The sequence below is a fragment of the Pezoporus wallicus genome, unplaced genomic scaffold (genome assembly GCF_028554395.1).
Source record: "Pezoporus wallicus isolate ANWC-B61680 ecotype Strahan unplaced genomic scaffold, APGP_CSIRO_Pwel_v1 contig_6714, whole genome shotgun sequence".
Classification (NCBI taxonomy): domain Eukaryota; kingdom Metazoa; phylum Chordata; class Aves; order Psittaciformes; family Psittacidae; genus Pezoporus; species Pezoporus wallicus.
In genome coordinates this window covers 2334170-2352313 of record NW_026637486.1, presented here as the reverse complement: position 1 = coordinate 2352313, position 18144 = coordinate 2334170, and the positions used below count along the sequence as shown (strand labels likewise).

Here is an 18144-nt window from a genome sequence, read left to right as displayed (position 1 = left end):
CTGGAAGCTGCTCTGAGGTCTCCACGCAGCTTCTCTTCTCCAGGCTGAACAGCCCCAGTGTTCTCAGCCTGTCTCCGTACAGGAGGTGCTCCAGCCCCTGAGCATCCTCGTGGCCTCCTCTGGACTTGTTCCAACAGTTCCATGTCCTTCTTATGTCTGGGACACCAGAACTGGACACAGTACAGTATTATAGATTATTATAGATTGTTACAGATTACTAGTACTACTAATACTCTATTAGTGCAAGAATTATTTGATAGAAGAGAGACTGGAGATACAATACCTTCGGCTTTGTGATTTGATGCATTACGCGTATGAGTGGAACCCACTGAAGGTGAAGAGGATTTGGTGCTGCCATAAAGATCTCAGCAGCATGCAGACTGGAAAGGCATGTCAGAATTTGGTTGTCACTGCATCTAAAAAGCAATGAACCAAGAGTCTGTCAAAGTGTCTGATACGGTTCCTTGGCCAGAGGAGACAGAAGATGGAGCAGTAATTGCTCTTGCGTGAGTCAGATGGGAGAGCATGTCCTGCTCTAGCTTTTGTGCTGTTACAACTAAAAGTCTAACTCAAGTGTTCCCTGACATTTAAGAATATAACTTAATAACATTGGGCAGTTTCTTAAAGGTGATAAAATGTTTTTGATTAGAGTGGCTGGAATTCCCTCATATTCATTACTCCAGCAATTTTTCTTGTTACTGTGATGAAATGCTTTCATTTTCATGCCACAAATAAGTGAAAAGTAAGATTACCCATGCTGAAAGAATACGCAGGTTTTTCTCAGCATGTTGAGACAACTCAGCTTACCTCCGCAGAGGCAAGCATGTTGTTAGCAGAAGCAAGAGAAGCCAGAGGTTTTGGGCATGTCCTATAGTACAGCTGCGTGCACTGATATGTAAGCATGTGATGCAAAGAACAAAACTAATTCTGGCATTATCACCTCTTTATTGCAATTAATCTCACTATCGATAGTGACTACAGAAATTAGGAGAGCCTTCAGCTTTCAGCTCTGTTCTACTCAGTGAGGTACATGCTGTGAGTTCTGGTATGAGGCACAAACACGCTGTGTCTGGAAATACACACTGCCTTTTTGAGAAGTCACATCCAAATGTCAGATGCTCTTTGGCTCCCAAGCACGTGTGTCTGTGATGGGCTTTTACCTACTTCATTCAAAGAAGAAACATATAAAACTCCAGGATTTTCTGGTCTGAGCCCTGCCCGGTGCCTTTCCAAGTTTCCCCATTTCATTTCATGGTGGGCGTTTGCCCATATGAGGGTGCATGCGAGAGGTGAACATACTTCACACTTATGTAAGCTTGAATTAGTGATTAAGTTACGTGAACAATCAAATCTGAGGTAGCTGTTCTCCAAGCAATACCTTCCTACTACCAATAGCTGCAGACCACAGCGCTGGCTGTTGAAATGGAAGCACTGATGGTGTGAATGGAGTTAGTGACCTTTGAGGGCAGCATCGCTCTAAAATGATGAAGTCAAGCACGGCTGCTCAGCATTTCTCTGCAGCGAGGACAGCACAAAGTCATAACCACCGAGATGAAAAGAAATCAGTGTACACCCAGCCCTGGGTCTTTCTGCACGTTGAAATCTCATTAAAGACTATGAGGGGTTTTATTGAGCAAGAGCAAGGGTGGAGCCTGGTGTCATCAACTGCAGCGATCACGGTACCGCTGGTTCCTTTCCTGCATTAAAGACCTCGAACAAGGGCAGAGTTAGAAAGGGATGAATGGATTTCAAGGAGTTTTGAATGTTATGGGTTGTTTTGTTTCTACTTGCCAGCAACACACACACACAAAAATAAGGAGGGAAATGAATTTAAACGTTCGAAAGCCAACACATTTAAACATTAGGGAAACCTTTTCAGTCTTCCAGCAGCGCAACAAGACAAGGACGGAGATTACATTAATTTTAGTGGATAAAAGGAACGCATCCACAAATACCAGCCCTAAGAAAGAACACCTAAATGATTCAGTTTTAACGTCAGCGTTCTTACACATCGCCTTGTAAATGATTTCCTAAGCCTGACACCTCAGGGTGATAGTTACGAGTTGTGCCGAGGTATCCGTGTCCCCAAGAGGGCCACGTTCAGCCCAGGCGTCTGGAACGGGCGCAGCGGGTACAGCAGCTGCGGAGGCACAGAGGAGCTGCCGGTCGCACGCTCCATGCGCCACAAAGCGCGGACGAACGGGAGTTCTCGGTTCCGGGATCACCCTTCACATCCCTGCGGCGCTAACCGCCTGCCCCGCGCCGCAGCTCCGCTCTAACTCCCGGTACCCGGACCTCCACGGCGAGCATCCCCACCCGGTCGCAGCGGGCGCCGCGGCCCTGCACACCTCTACCCCGCCTCCCCGTTACGCTCCCGCGGCCGCCATCCGCGCTCCGCCCCGCCCCGTGACGCCGGTTGCTGGAGAGCCGGGCGGGCGCTCCAACCGCGGCGGACCCGGCCCGGCTATGGCGGCCGAGGAAGAGGAGGGCGACTTGGAGTGGGTGGTGGACACCATCGCCGGGTTCCTGCGGGGGCCCGCCTGGTCCATCCCCATCCTGGAGTTCATGGAGCAGAAGTGCGACGGTGAGCAGCGGGGAGCGGCCTCGGTGCGGGCGCACGGGGGGTGACTCTCCCCGCGGGTTTGTGCGGGCACCGGGCGCTTGGCACGGCCGGTCCGTGTCCGTGGCGCCCCTCGGGAGCATCCCCGCTGCAGGCTCGTCGGGTTTTGCTTAGCCACAGCCTGCGCTTTGGGACCGGTTTTGGGGGGGGGAATGGGGGGGTGATCCGGGAAGGTCGGTGACCCCCCGCAAGCCTTTAGTCAGGCTATGGCAATTTGCGCTCGTTAGCTCGTACAGGGGATTATGGCATGAGCTTATAGTGTGGCACCCGAGCGGGTCCTGCGCTCTGCTGTGTAATACCCTGGTGTGCTAGAAAGGGGGTAGAGGCCTTTAATGCTTTCCCATAGCTGAATGTTTTCCCCAGGAAGCTGGACAGCACGATTAAAATCACTGGTCAGTGGGACAGAAGGTAGGAGGCAGTTAAATTCCTGCAGCTGGCAGTTAAGAGATGAGAAACCATAAGTTAATACCTCTCAAAAAATGATAGCACTGAAAAGCCAGTGGCTACCGGTTGTGTTTTGTAGGTCATCCTAGGCATCAGCTTAGCTCAGAAGCAACTCCAGTTGAACTTGCTTTTCTTCCTCAAGAAGGACCTGAGGGAATCACGGGATAAGCTGGGGAACGGCCTGGGTAGTACAGACAGCGAGAGGGGGACTGGAGCAGACCTATTGCTCCGTGAGAGGGTGCCTGAGGAGACGGGTATAGGTCTCAAACACATGTTTGAGAACACGGTACGGTAGCCCGTGATCTTGCCCACACATGAGAAGTATTAAAGCATGTTGCCATAGACTAATTTAGGATCATTTTCTATGGCTACTGTGAGTAAACCTGTCCCTTCAGTATCACCCGACAGGACGTAGGACTCCTAGCAATTTTAACTTTAAAATACAGATGTCATGAAATGAAGGCTTTCGTTTATTTCATTTCATTATTGCTAGGGACTTACCAATGGTTCTTACTATTAACATATTGTACCTGCTTGGGCATACTCCTTCCTCCCCTTCGTCTTGCTGTGGGCTCCGGAACAGCTTCCGTAATGGTTGTTCAGGGGGGCCACTGTCTTCTGTTGTACAGTTGTTCTTGTTAGGGCCCATTAAGAGGTTTTATTTCATATTCAGTGAAATAGACACAGCTCTGATTCAGACCAGCCTCTAAACAAGTAGCTTCTCAGTTACCCTGAACCAGTTCTACCCTTTCCAAGCAAGATCATCATCACATCATAGAATCAACCAGGGTGGAAAAGACCCTTGGATCATCAAGTCCGACTGTTACCTGAGGACTGCCGAGACCACCACTAAACCCTGTCACCCAGGGCCTCATGAGTGAATACCTTTCCCTTGTATACTGGGAAAAGAGAAGGGTGAAGCTGCTGGACTCTTTACAGTGAAGAAGACAGAGTGAAATCTAGACTAGAAGTTTCTCTTGAGAAGTGCTTGAGCACCGTGACGCACTTTGGTTATCATGCAGAAGTTCCAGTTTAGGGATCGAGGGAATCGATTGTCCCTCTCTGGAGCAATGATCTCTCTTTAGAAGGTTGAGGGGCATTTACTGGCAGGAAGAAGATTTGGGGAACCTCTGTAAATTTCCACTTAGTGTGGGTCAGGCTTGTGCAGTGGCCAATGCCCCGTGTTGCTTTCTACCTGGAGGAACAAAGGAGAGAAATCCCTTGAATAAATGATCTTCCAAGGTATCACTTGTGCTACAGATGGGCATTGGGCAACTTTTTTAGCAAAAAAAGCTAAAGAAGTGTTAAGTGCAATGCTAGGGTTGATAAGAGGCACAGCTAAAGACATTTGAAATTTCAGTGGCAGATACCTGTGCTGCTTGCTTTTCCTTTCTATAAATGTACGGTGCTGATCCCATTGCTGTATTTTGTCAGGAAAGAATTCCTTTCGTTCTCCAAGCATTTAGTCTTTGGGCTGAGCAAGCAAATGAGCAACATTTTATAAGACGGCAGTAATTTGTGATTCCTCAAAAATACCATGCGAGTGTTGGCAGTTGGTGCGTGAGGCATTTACCTTGGCACTACAGTTACTTAGGCCAGGGCTTTGCTACGACTGAGTGTAATGGATTTGTATCTGCTGATAGCTTGCTTTTTCTCCCTGGCTTGATTAATCTCCTTTTATGTGGCTGTAAAATTGAAGTGAAATCCGTGGGTAACGTACTTAAGGCAAGAGGGCTTTTCAGTTTTATTCACGTGTTCCAAGGTGTTAAATGAAACATCATCTGGACATAGGTACACTTGAGAATAGCTCTGAGCACCAGAAGATAAAGACAAAGGAATAAGCAGATATTGCTGGGGACTGGGGGAGAAAGATGAGAGTTCCCTTAGGTTTGCTTACCTTGTCTGCGACAAGGAGAATGAGACTTAACACTCATCCTGTTTGAGGGGTCCTGGCAAAGATTTCCAGCTTCAGCAGGAAAATGAGGAGCTTGTCTCCCAGGATATCCAGGTCCCCTGGCTGACCTCAATCCAGTGCTGCTTCAGGCATTTGTTCCCCTCAGGTGATCGAAGACTGTTCCAGAACCTTAAAGGAAATGATGATTACTTGGTTTAGGAGCTATGGCTCAAGACAATCCAAGGTCTCCAGTCAAAGTACTCCTTAATGCCACTTAACTCAGAGGAGATGCTGACTGCAGCTTGCTTTACTTGGAACTTAACTTCATCCCCTTTTAGTTCAGAGCCTGAGAACAGAGAGCAGTTTGTGCAGGCTTTCCAGCCTGCTTTCCCCGTTGTCCTGTAGCTGTGGAAGGAGGAGGAGGACTCGGAAGCATCCCTTTGGCAGTGTGAGGTTAGCTGTTGGTGTGGACACTGGCTGCGGAGTAACATCCCTGTGTCACCCCTTCTTTAGGTGCCCAGGGTGGGGAGGAACAGCAGGAGGTAAAAGGGAACAGTGAAACTAAGACAAAGGTTGGGGACTGGAAGAGCTGTCAGGGAGATCCCCCAGAGGCCAGGAAGAGATGCAGAAGACAATAGAGGCAGTTAAGTGTCTTCACCCTCTTGTTTGGTCATACAACTGAGATTTATAGTGCTTTTCTACCGTTTGAATTTATTCCTAGATATTTTTAAAGCTTTTGTTTTAATCCTGTTCTAAAAAAAAAATAATTCCTTTGTGCAAAACTGAAACCAAAGCAAATGTTGCTTTTCCAGATTATGCCTTTAAAAAGTCACTCTAAATGGGTGTGAAAGTTAGACTAATCCTCTGTGCATCAGCACGATCTTCCATCAGAGATGTCGGGTATAGGTGGAGAATAAATCACACTCATTCACATATTTAAGCAGAATTCCCATCCTTAAAACGACTTCAAAGCCAGGACGTGGGAAGTGACTTGTCCAACATATAGTGGCTAATCTTGAAGGGGATTGAGGAAGTCTTATTGCTAAGCCTCTGCTTTAATTGCTGGGTTTGACATTACCTCTGTTCCTGTTGACATGAAAACCCCATGAATTAAAACCTCCCAAACCCTAGTTTTCGGTTTCCCTTCTTTTCTGCTTCTTCCATCTATTCTGCAGTGTAGAGACCATTAGCTTGATACTTCCAGTCAAGAGTTTTTAATACGAACTTATATGAATATGATTAATATGGGCTGTACTATACAGATGCCCATTTTGTCTGAATCAGGATAGAGATCATTAGAAAATAACCTACCTGCATCAGGTTTTCTCTTTGGGGTTATCTCTTTTCTGCAGACAGGGTCTGATTTCCTGCATCACTTTCGCTCTTGCTAAATGAATAGCATTTAAAAGAAACTTGGTTTAAGTCATTAATAAATCCTCCATGTAACTATATGGAGAGAGGGAGAAATTTCCTGCTTTATGTCTGTCATCTACCACCTTAGAACAACCTTATGCAAGTTCGCACGGTAGTTATATTAAACCTGATATTAAAAACATATTAAACCTCCCTTTTTAGCATCCAGATCTGCTGAATCCTCAGCTTGCTTAAAAATCTGCTTCTACTCTGAAGATACGTTTTCCTGGGCTGAAATTTAGTGACATTAAATTACCAGGAGTATATGCTTAACCTGAATGTGTGGAAACTATTATTATCAGTCATGGCCTGTGTTTTAATATGATCCAATATATAACCTTGTAAAGGTTAATCCTTTAAGGCGTAAGTTAGTCTGTGGTGCATCACTAACTCTAAAATGTGTGTGTGTGTTTTGCCCCCCAGTTTTTGATGATGAAGAAGAAAGCAAGTTGTCTTACACAGAAATCTATCAGGAGTACCAAGCTCTGGTGAGTGTTATTCACTGTGTGGGGTGGGTTTCTAAGAAATCTAATTTAAAACGTTACAAGTAGGATTTAGATGAACTCCTGATGGGGCTATCTTTGTTATTCAGAATTTTGTAGTATTGCCTGTTATAGGTGTCACTCAGAAATCCTTCGAGTCACAGGTGTCATGCTTAAACACAAGATAAATAGAAAAGAAACCAATGCACAGTCATATCTGTTATGCTGTGTAACGTATTTTTCATTAAAATTAACATATCCACTAGCTAAAATACTGTACTTAAAGCTTGGTAATGTCCATCTTAGGGTGGTGAGGCACTGGAATGGGTTGCCCAGGGAGGTTGGGAATGCTCCATCCCTGGCAGTGTTCAAGACCAGGTTGGACGAGGCCTGGGTTTAGTGTGAGGTGTCCCTGCCCATGGCAGGGGGCTTGGACCTAGATGATCTTAAGGTCCTTTCCAACCCTAACTATTCTATGGTTCTGTGATCTTTTCTGTCAAGTTAAAATGCCCAACAACACGATGTCTGACACGTGTAACTTGTGTTTTGTTCGCTAATGACTCTCATAAATCTTTTGAATTAACTTGCAATAATGGGAGACAAACTGAATTAGTAAGGCTTGTATTTTCTTTCAGGTTGAAAAATTATTAGAAGACTATCTTAAAGAAGTGGGAATTAATGAAGAGAAATTTCAAGAAGCTTTTTCATCTCCTCTTGCAAAGACACATACTTCCCAGGTATTTCCCTTTGTTAAGGAATGTAGAGATTGACTTCTTAGCTTTGTGTTTTCACTAACGTAGCAGGGTGGAGGTGAAACTTTGCAAAGTTTTCTTTTTAAGAGTGTAACTGTACAAAAGATAATGGTTTTAGTTGAACTTTGAAAATAATGACAGCTGTTTGTGTGGCGGACCCCTTCTGAGATTCATCTTCTATGCTTTATATTTTCTAAAGCAAACCTCTTAAGCTTAGGGTGTTTCTGCCACTTTTGTTTGCATATTTGTCAGCATTATGTTAGTCTTCAGTCATTCACAGCAACACACTTAAAAAATAGATCTATTCCGTAAAATAAAAGACGTTTTCCTCTGATTTTATCATAAAACAGTAAAATCTGTCAGAGGAACACTGGCCTTGAGAAGAGAAGACTTGGTTGGGCAGCTCTTCCCCTGCTCAAAGAGACCTTTCAGAATTGCCTCAGGTATTTTGGGCAGAGCAGTGGGAGCTTCTGCTGCCAGTTGAAGCTGGGCTCTGTTGACACACCTCCTCCTCGATGTGTGACCAGCTTCTTCAGAGCACGCATTCCTCACTCCAGCTTTTGCATTTACGCAGGAAGTCACATTGCGGTTGGCAACTTACACTGGAAAGCTCCAGGTTTTGTGCTAATGTTACTGTAGACATATTGAGCTCAAGACATAAACCATCAAATTATTTTCTTGACCATCAGCTCAACCTGTATGGCTGGAAAAACAGCTAGGAGAATTAAATCTAAGTGTTAAAAACATGCTCCACAGAATTTAAACCTTCACGTCATTCCAAGCAGCCTGTCTTGGTTACGGTTTCTCTATGATTTTTAACCCCGGGCATGCTTTCTCCCCGCAGGCCATCCTGCAAACGGTGCTGGCAGCAGAAGATTTTAGACTATTTAAAAAAATGATGGTGCAGAAAAATATTGAAATGCAATTGCAAGCTCTTCGAATCATTAAAGAAAGGAATGGTAAGAAGTGGTGAGCGTGGGGTTTCACGTCCATCTTTTCAGTGTTCTGTTGATGACTCCGTAATCCTTTTGTAACCGAGGATGGAGCACTGGTTCAGCTCCAGTTCAAGTTAATGGAAAACATGCAGCTGATGGTACTGGGGCTGGGATTTCAATACTCAGCCCCTGGCCTGTATTCTCAGTGAGAGCTGTCTATAGTCCTTTTTAAATTAACAGGTTTTTCAGCTCTGTTTGTCTAAATCTCGCTGTGAAACTTGACTTAGTTTGTTGGTACATAATTTTGGTGATAATTTTGGGTGTTAAAGCAATTACATCAGTTCATCAACAGTGGCAATATTGATAATTCGAATTATCAATGATGCTGTACTATCTGCTGTGCCTGCTTTGCAGTTGCATCTGAATAACCCAGAAAGCAGAAGTTATGGCTCCAGCATGCTAATACATGCTTCTAAAGAAGAGGAATTAATTTACACCGAGCTTTGCTGCTCTGCTGATGTTTCTGAAAGGATTTTCATCTACCTGCTCCTTTATTTCATGTCTTCAGTTTTACCATTTTGTTTTGTCTCCTTCCTGCGTGATGATTTTTGAGAATCATTTCTGAATGTCAACTTCCGTGTAACAGCTAAATGTGAAAATGGTTCAGTTGGCCACGGCCCAATTGAGTCTGTGGGGAATGCCATGTCATGGTCAATGCAGGGTATGGCTTATGCTTTACCCTCACATGTCTGAACCTTATGGGTCAGAAACCTTTGCCTTTTTGCTGCTAGCAGTGATGCTCAGGATATAGAGTCTTTTTGGAAGCAGTTACATAGAGGAAGAATTGAATGGGTTTGAGTTTGTTTTCTTTCTGTTCGCTACCTGAAGATGATGCCAAATGGGCTACAAAATAACTTTCTTTAGAGAAATGCATAAATTTTGCCATGATTTCTGTAGGTGTCTTGCCTGACTGCTTGACGGAAGGTTCTGATGTATTCAGTGAAATTGAACAAGAAGAAATGAAAATACTGAGGGAGGTTCTAAGGTAAAAAATGAATCAGTTCTACTTTGTCCATTGTTCTACAATAAAATAAAGGTACGTAGGGCATAACTGCTCCAGCCTCTCCTAGGAAACTGCCTTCAGCTTATAGATGACATGAATGTTCTTGGCAAAGCCCTGCCTAAGAGAACATGAATGGTGCTAGATGGTGGGTGTGATCAGGAGTATTTAAAGACTGAGAGATAACTGCTCCACGGTGATGGTGGATGCATGGAATGATGTGCAGCTTGAAGAGCCCCATCATTTCCATTCTCCCTGAATCTACAAGTAGACTTAGACGTGGGTTAGATGTCTGTGGACCAGAGGAGCACACTGGCTGTAACCCATTCAGGGAACACACTACACATCAAAGCCTTGGGAAGACAAAGTGTGCTTTTTCAGTAGGCCTTTTTCCTTTCCTTCTTAGCTGTGTTCAATGACTGTTGCTGTGATCCAAGAAGATGTGTGAGGACTGATACACTTCTACAGATACTCCTCCACTCCCAGTTCACATATATATAAACATAGACAAATAATAGCAGATTAATACATTCACATATTAAATCATGCTGTTTTCCCTCTGTATTCAGAAAATACTTCCCTTCTTGACTTTAACGGAGCAAATGAAACAAGCCCTGGAAATTCTTGCACAATTGTTTTTGCACAGCCAATGACAGACTGAGGATGGTGGGTTCTGTACGGTTATCATAAGTATTTCTATTGAGAGTGCATCTGAATTTAAGTCATGGAAGTATTTTGTATACGAACAATTATTCTATAATGGTTCTGATAGTCCTCAAATATTTAAGCAGTGCTAAATTTACCTAAAAGTCAGTAACAATGGAGAAGTTTTGAGCATTTACTTGTATTTTGTGCTACAGAAAATCTAAGGAAGAATATGAACTAGAGCAAGAAAGAAAGAGGACTGAAGAAGTGAGTATCTTACCTTTCCAGATGAGTTACGTTGATGATTAAGGAATACTCTGATCTTCTGTCCTGGGTGTCAGCTGCATCACTTTAAGGCCGTGTGTACCATCCTAAGCAAACAAAGGGGCTGTCAGGAGGGTCTGCCTGATACTGCTCTTGGAAAGGTCTGTTATTTATGTTTTTCTTGATGGTAGCATTGACACCATCAGCCATTTGGTGCAGTTCATGTGAAAGCATACTCCCACTCCAGTATCGGAGTTCCAAAATCCTGCTAACGGATGTCAACCTTTCAGATCCAGAGAACATCTGAATTACTAATATTGTCAAGATCAAAGAGGCTTCAAAGTATAAGCTCCTTAGAGATTACAGCATTCATAATCCTTCAGGAATTTTAAGGATCACTTCATAGACAGTGAAGTTATTCATTAAGTCTGCACAATACTGCCAGGACCTCATCACCATGAGCCAGAAATCCTCTCCAAATTAGACCCTCACCTGGTCTCAGTCAGAGTAAACTCTATAGAAAGGTGAATTCAGAAAACTGAATGTAAACAGGGATGGGCTCAATTGGCAATTGCTCAGCAACAAACTGAAACTGAAATTGGTTTTTACAAGGGCCTGTAGGGACAGGCCCAGGGGAATGGCTTGAACCTGCCCGAGGGGAGACTGAGCTGAGCTCTTAGGCAGAAGCTCTTCCCTGTGAGGGTGCTGAGGCGCTGGCACAGGGTGCCCAGAGAAGCTGTGGCTGCCCCATCCCTGGCAGTGTTCAAGGCCAGGTTGGACACAGGGGCTTGGAGCAAGCTGCTCTAGTGGAAGGGGTCCCTGCCCTGGCAGGGGTTGGGGATGGGCTATAAGGTCCCTTCCAACACAAAACCAGGATGGGATTCTATGAAATCAACTGCAGTGGAATAGTGGCAATAAACGTCCCTTTCCCTGGGAGGACATACACACATAGCTGGAACTGGGGGCTGCTTCAGAAGAGAGCAGAATCACCCTGCTAGTCTTTTCTGCCATTAGGAAATGGAGCATAATACATTTTGAAAGAGAAAACACTTCCTTAAACCTCAACTGACAAAGGAAAGCACCTGCAGACCAAATGCAGCTGCTTTGTTGTTGACATCGTGCTGCTAATCCTACTCCCCGGTTCAAACCCATGGTAGCGATGCACTTGTGATATTCTACCAAATTAAATCCCTGCCCCAGTGTCTGACACTGTAGAAGAGTGGTGAGAAAACTCTTCCTTCCCATATTGCAATGACAGTCCAGGAAACGAGTCACCTCTTCGACTGGATTTCGTACAAAACTACTGGGAAAGTCAAACTTTAGGAACTGAAGTTGTATTAAAATGCAGGCTTACCCAAATCTGCATAGACCAGCCAAGAATATCAATGTTCTTGATAAAAAGGCCCAGTCAAGTTTACCTTGATAGTTACTCTTCAATAATATGGTTTTGTTAGAGAATGTCTTAATACAACATAATTCAATCTTGGATGGATGCTGGAGGGTTTTGACATGAATTAGATGGTTGAGGAACAGTGTAGACATTTCCAGGGCAAATCCCAGTTGTCTTTACTATTTTGAGATGTGGGTTGTGTTGTCCAGGTGTTACTCAATGGAGTCAGAGATTACCCAGACCTGTTGTTCCCATTCAGCTGAGGATCTCTCTGTTTCTGTGGAAACTTCGCTGTGTGGTCCTGCTTCTCCTATTGCACTGTATTTTTCTGGTGGACAACAGAGGTTTGCTAAGTTGGCAAAAAAAGCCCAACTCCAAATTATCTCTTTGGGAAACAACAGTCTACCCAATATCCCAAACTCCCATTGTTGTTTAGGGAACAGGTTTTGAACTAAACCACAAAATAGTGACTGTAAGGCAGTAAGAACCGTCCTGTTAGTAAACCAAAATAGGCAGTTTGCTTTTGTTCACTTTGACAATGCAGCATGTATGTAAACAACAGTGTTTTATCTACACCTGGGTCGGAGCAATCCCAGGCACAGCTACAGGCTGGGCAGAGAAGAGATTCAGAGCAGCCCAAGGAGAAGGACTTGGGGGTGTTGGTTGATGAGAAAATGAACATGAGCCGGCTTCAGTGTGCGCTTGCAGCCCAGAAAGCAACCGTATCCTGGGCTGCATCCAAAGGAGCGTGACCAGCAGGGCGAAGGAGGTGATCCTGCCCCTCTACTCTGCTCTCATGAGACCTCACTTGGAGCATTGTGTGCAGTTCTGGTGTCCTCAACATAAAAAGGACATGGAACTGTTGGAACAAGTCCAGAGGAGGCCACGAGGGTGATCAGGGGCTGGAGCACCTCCTGTATGGAGACAGGCTGAGAAAGTTGGGGCTGTTCAGCCTGGAGAAGAGAAGCTGCGTGGAGACCTCAGAGCAGCTTCCAGTGTCTGAAGGGGGCCTACAGGGATGCTGGGGAGAGACTCTTCATTAGGGACTGTAGTGACAGGACAAGGGGTAATGGGTTCAAACTGAAACAGGGGAAGTTTAGATTGGATCTAAGGAGGAAATTCTTTCCTGTGAGGGTGGTGAGGCACTGGAATGGGTTGCCCAGGGAGGTTGTGAATGCTCCATCCCTGGCCGTGTTCAAGGCCAGGTTGAACAAAGCCTTGGGTGAGATGGTTTAGTGTGAGGTGTCCCTGCCCATGGCAGGTGGGTTGGAACTGGATGACCTCAAGGTCCTTTCCAACCCTAACTATCCTGTCTTATTCTAATCTATTCTGTTCTATTCTATTCCATTCCATTCTATCTCAGAGTTCTCTTGGGAGCTTTCTTTGTGTTGACAGCTGGACTGTAGTGCCAGGAAATGGAATGCTTGGTTTTGCCTGTTTCTCCTTTAATTTAAGGCACGTGATAGAACGAAGTCACCAGCTGTTACCTGCAGTGTTCCAGGAGATTCGAGGGAAGCTGTTAAATCCAAGGAAGCCAGCGAGGGAGCTCACAATCCTGAAGAAATTCCAAGACCTCGATTAGGTAATCTGGCAAGGTGCAATGCTGAGTGTGCAATGTGATACTGCTTTTGAGTTGTGGAAGACTCCACGCATATAAAGGTTTGAAGAACCTGGCTGGATAGGCTGGGAGGAAAGCATCCTAGCTTTGAAGTCCACCCTGCTTTGAGCAGGATATTTGCAGTGGGAGACCTGCAGAAATGCCTCCAACCAGAGTCGTTTTATTACTCAGTGATGTTCTAAGTCATCTCCAACTGGAGGAAGCTTCTCTGGGCACCCTGTGCCAGCGCCTCAGCACCCTCACAGGGAAGAGCTTCTGCCTAAGAGCTCAGCTCAGTCTCCCCTCGGGCAGGTTCAAGCCATTCCCCTTGGCCTGTCCCTACAGGCCCTTGTCCAAAGTCTCTCTTTTTAGGGGCCTACAATTTCTCCCCTTTTTATTACTAGCTTTCAAAAATCAGATACTGTATTTGCACTCTGAGAAAGATTAAATAATGCTTTATACCGTAAGTACCTCTACTGCAATGAATTATAAATTGTCAAATGCCGGGAACGTAATTTCATATTCAGTGTTCCAATAGGCACTGGCACAGGGTGCCCAGAGAAGCTGTGGCTGCCCCATCCCTGGCAGTGTTCAAGGCCAGGTTAAGACCCAGGGGCTCTAGCGGAAGGGGTCCCTGCCAGTGGCAGGGGTTGGAGCTGGATGAGCTTTAAGGTCCCTTCCAACCCAAACCATTCCATGATTCTATAAATGTGATTTTCATGTTTTGAAGTCTTTGGGTTTTGAAGAGGCATCTCCCTGGTGGAAGAAACACAATTTCTTTATCTATTCCTATTCTTTCCCATTGCTACTTAGAGGAATCTCAGAAACCCGTGAAGGAAGACTTAAAACCCGTCCGCCCGTCACCCAAAGGAGCAGAAAGCTCACCTCAGCCATGTGGCACCAAAGGGAAAGGCGACAGTAAGAAAAGGTCAGCTGGAAAGTGTCCCGAAAATGCAGCACAAAAAGCTGGGATGAAAGGACCTGTAAGTTCAAAACAAAGAAGGAAAAACTCCAAACTCAGAACTAGAACACAAAAAGACAGGATTACATTTTGAATATATATTGAAGACAGTATTACATTTAATTATATATTTTCTGTTCTTTTAATGAGGTGGTTTTAGTTTGGGTTTGTTTGTTTTTAACACAGAGTGCAAACACTATTTTCTGGTTTAATTTGCATGACATTCGGATCATCATTCTAGTTTTAGAATAGAACCCAGTACTCAGCATTTGTCCTGTGGTCATTTCTTAGTAGACAGCTCTGGCTTCAAACCTCAACTTGGATTTTTTTCTTTCACCTAGTGATTTTGGAGGCAAATAGGATGTAAATGCTTTTATCTGACAGAACATGCACTCCAAAAAGTGATTTCAAACTCTATTTAAAAACCAATTGCAGGATTCCTCAGAGGTTGAAAAGCAGGAGCTGAAGCAACGCGAGGACTACCTGAAGAAAAAACGAGACATGCTGATGGCTACAAAGAAAGAGTCAAGAAACAACGTACTGTTACCAACAGACACTGCACAGAAAGAAGAGGAATCACCTCCTAAAGAGGTGAACATTCAAACAGTTGTATTGTACCTGGCAGCATTTTCAAGTTACTACCTTTGAAGCAGCTTACAGGCTAGAAGTTTCAGTGATTAAGTCAGCATTACCCTGCTTCAGTATCATCAAATCCTCAGGGGTAATTATATTTATGGACAGCTTAAATGCTGGTTTTCTCCTTGTTTGTTCATTTGAGAGTTTTGTGCCAGTTCCAAATGAAGAAATCCTTGTTTTCTACCCATCAACCACTGCAATAGAAGCCCCATACCATTTAGAAAGACAAAGCACTCTGAAAGATGGATACTGCTGTCACCTACCCATTTGCCTCCAATAGAAATAAACCCAAGTCTGTGTGAGAGTTGGAGGCATAGGACAGGGTGAAAACAGAATCCTATGACAGGATAAACCCCTACCAGTACAGAGGTCGTCTTCAGAGGAAAAACAATAACAGAACTGGTTTTTGTTCCCCAATGTTGTGGTCAGTACAACTTAATGCATTTACCACATCAGGCCTGATGTACATCTGTACGAAAAGAAATGCCTGAAAACTCTCCACACAAATGAGGAAACTAGTAGACCTTAAACCTTACACAAATCAATGTGGTAACTGCAGAGCATGTACTTAAAACCTTGTGTTGCCTCAGGTGTTTCTCAGAGTTGCTGAGCATTTTATCACTCTCAGAACATGCCAAAGTTGGTGGGGAACTCCCCTCACAACTAAGCAGCACCAGTTCAAGCTGAGGTTAGTCCTTTCAAGAAGAGCGGTACAGTGCAGTGCAGTGGAAAAGAGGCAGAAGGATGCACAGAGCCAGTTCCCCACATCCTGGGATCCACTTCACAAAACACGGGATAAGAACACGGTTTAACATCACTCTGGAGAGCCCGTGAGGCAGCCTCAGGTTTGCCACCGACAGCACTTGCCCTGTGGTTCACTGCAGTGTTTGTTCACTTTGCTTTTTAGGAGATGTCCGAAGAGAAACAGAAGTTGCTCCAGAAGAGGAAGATGCTGGCAGAAAAGCTAAAGGAAGAAGTTATCAATAAGCGGTAATTTTAAGCAGCTCGTGGCAGACCCCAAGAACACCAGTATGTTTTTAGAGTAAGTTACAGACCCAGCAACTGAATGGAGTTGCTTTTCAGTATTGCACTTAGTTTTCTAGAACTTGCAGACAGGCAACTCAGTACTTTGTATGTATTTAAAATGACACTGAAATACACTAAAAGCACTTCTTTTCCACAATGCTGGAAACTCACTTTCACTGGAACACGTTCAGCCGTTCAGTATCACTGCAACACACAGATCAGTTTCTAAACTACTGGCCTCAGACTTCGGTATTCCATAGAGCAAAAGCGGATCCCGAGATCTGTTCAAGTAATTCCTACAGGAACAGCTCTGAGTTAGGAACGTTTCATTTCTAAAATGATAGAACCTGGTTCCTTTTATTCGCATCTAGAACCATAGAATGGTTTGCCTTGGAAAGGACCTTAAAGATCATCCAGTTCTTCCCCTGCAGTGGGCAGGAACACCTCACACTAGACCAAATCACCCAAGGCTCTCTCCAAAACTGTTTTTCATCTGCACGATGTAATAAAGTCCCATTTAACAAGGAAATGCAACTACAACCATCTTATTCTTAATGAAGGTAACACTTGGAGTCCAGGCATTTACATAGAAACTCAGGATTCCATTGGCTTAGGTATTTTGGGGGCAGTTTACCAGTCTTTAGTTCTAATTTTGCTATAAATGCAACTAATTGCTTTAGTTGCACGGCTCAGGAAGGTTTCAAAGTGGAAATCTTTTCAAGTTAACTCTTTACTGGTTTGGCATTGACAGGCTTGGGACAATACCCTTTGCACAATGTCACAGAATCACAGACTGGTTTGGGTTGGAAAGGACCTTAAGATCATCCAGTTCCAACTCTCTGTCACGAGCAGGGACACCCTCCACTAGACCAGGCTGCTCAAGGCCATGTCGAACCGCATCATTGCATAGTTGGCTGCAACACTTAACACGCATTAAAAGAACAAACCGAAACACTTCATATTTCATGTAACTTTTTATTAAAATAGCATTTATAACTGGTACACGTTGGCAGATGTTCTGTTCTTTCCCCAAAAGAGCAGCAGTGGAAGGACTCCAGGCACGGGAACACAGCTGCCCGCAGGCAGAACCCAGCAGCACCAACCAGGTCAGGCTGGGAACAGCACCCACAGGGTGGGGGGGACAGACCCAGGTGAAAAGGGTGCTGCTGCACCTCATCTGCTACAGGGATTTTAGGGCTTTTCCTTAAATGGGACATCTAATGCCACTTTACACAGTCTGCTTCTAGTAACTATAAAAATTCATTACATTCTTATTCTTGCTGTAAAAATCCTCATGTTGGTCTGAGTGTGGTTTTAAAGCTCCTGCCAGTACTTGAGGGACAAGACGTGGTGGCGAGCAGGGGAAGGACACAGTTCAGGCAGAGACCCTCGGAGAGCTTGGTTTGGGTAGTGGTGAAAGCATCAGAACAGTTCAGGTCCACAGACCAGATGACATTCTCCAGCCTCAGGTTAGTAAAGGCACATACACCTCTCGAGTGGCATGTGTGGTGCTGGCAGAAGTTAAATCATCTTTACAACGGGCAGAAGACTCCTCAGGAAGGAAAGCAGATGATCACCAACTCACGACGATGCTGCTGCAGCTCCCCTTTAACAGCAAACACTTCCTTGTGCATCAGCAGCACTTCATTCCATGGGTGAAGAATAAGGAGTCCCATTCCTGGCTGCCTGGAGCCACAAAGGGCACCACCACTGTCCCCAGGTCCACTCGTCCATCAATGCTCATGGCTAGCTTATGCACTGGGAGGAGCTCACACATTCCCTTTGGGATTTCATCTAGTGGTATAGAGTTACTTTCCAAACTGCATGGATAACTAACTTTAAAAATCCTCTAAAATGGCCACATTTAAAATTCAGAGTTAACTTCCCATGTGTAACAAACCAAACCAAAGCAATACTTATGGAATTACAGGGTCACATTTTAATTCCTGAATTTTACAGTTCAGCATTAATATCACCACATGTATACAAATGGTGTAAAACAAGTACAGTGGTATTTTTAATACA

General features: G+C 44.5%; 1 protein-coding gene across 1 annotated transcript; it reads left to right on the top strand.

Annotated features, from left to right (window-relative positions):
- The first annotated feature begins 2436 nt into the window (after positions 1 to 2436).
- CFAP36 (cilia and flagella associated protein 36) lies at positions 2437 to 17121 on the top strand. The gene is made up of 10 exons (XM_057405845.1): positions 2437 to 2584; positions 6795 to 6859; positions 7489 to 7590; positions 8450 to 8564; positions 9498 to 9585; positions 10461 to 10512; positions 13355 to 13481; positions 14310 to 14479; positions 14893 to 15048; positions 16001 to 17121. Exons 1-10 carry the CDS (start codon positions 2467 to 2469, stop codon positions 16085 to 16087), a joined length of 1080 nt encoding a protein of 359 aa, XP_057261828.1. The 5' UTR covers positions 2437 to 2466; the 3' UTR covers positions 16088 to 17121.
- Positions 17122 to 18144: the final 1023 nt, after the last annotated feature.

Bases quoted from the DNA above. Each gene is read 5' to 3' on its own strand.
- CFAP36 (XM_057405845.1), top strand. From the start codon at position 2,467: ATGGCGGCCGAGGAAGAGGAGGGCGACTTGGAGTGGGTGGTGGACACC. The intron at 7,591-8,449 runs GTATTTCCCTTT...TTCTCCCCGCAG, and splicing joins CAAAGACACATACTTCCCAG to GCCATCCTGCAAACGGTGCT. The intron at 10,513-13,354 runs GTGAGTATCTTA...CTTTAATTTAAG, and splicing joins AAAGAAAGAGGACTGAAGAA to GCACGTGATAGAACGAAGTC.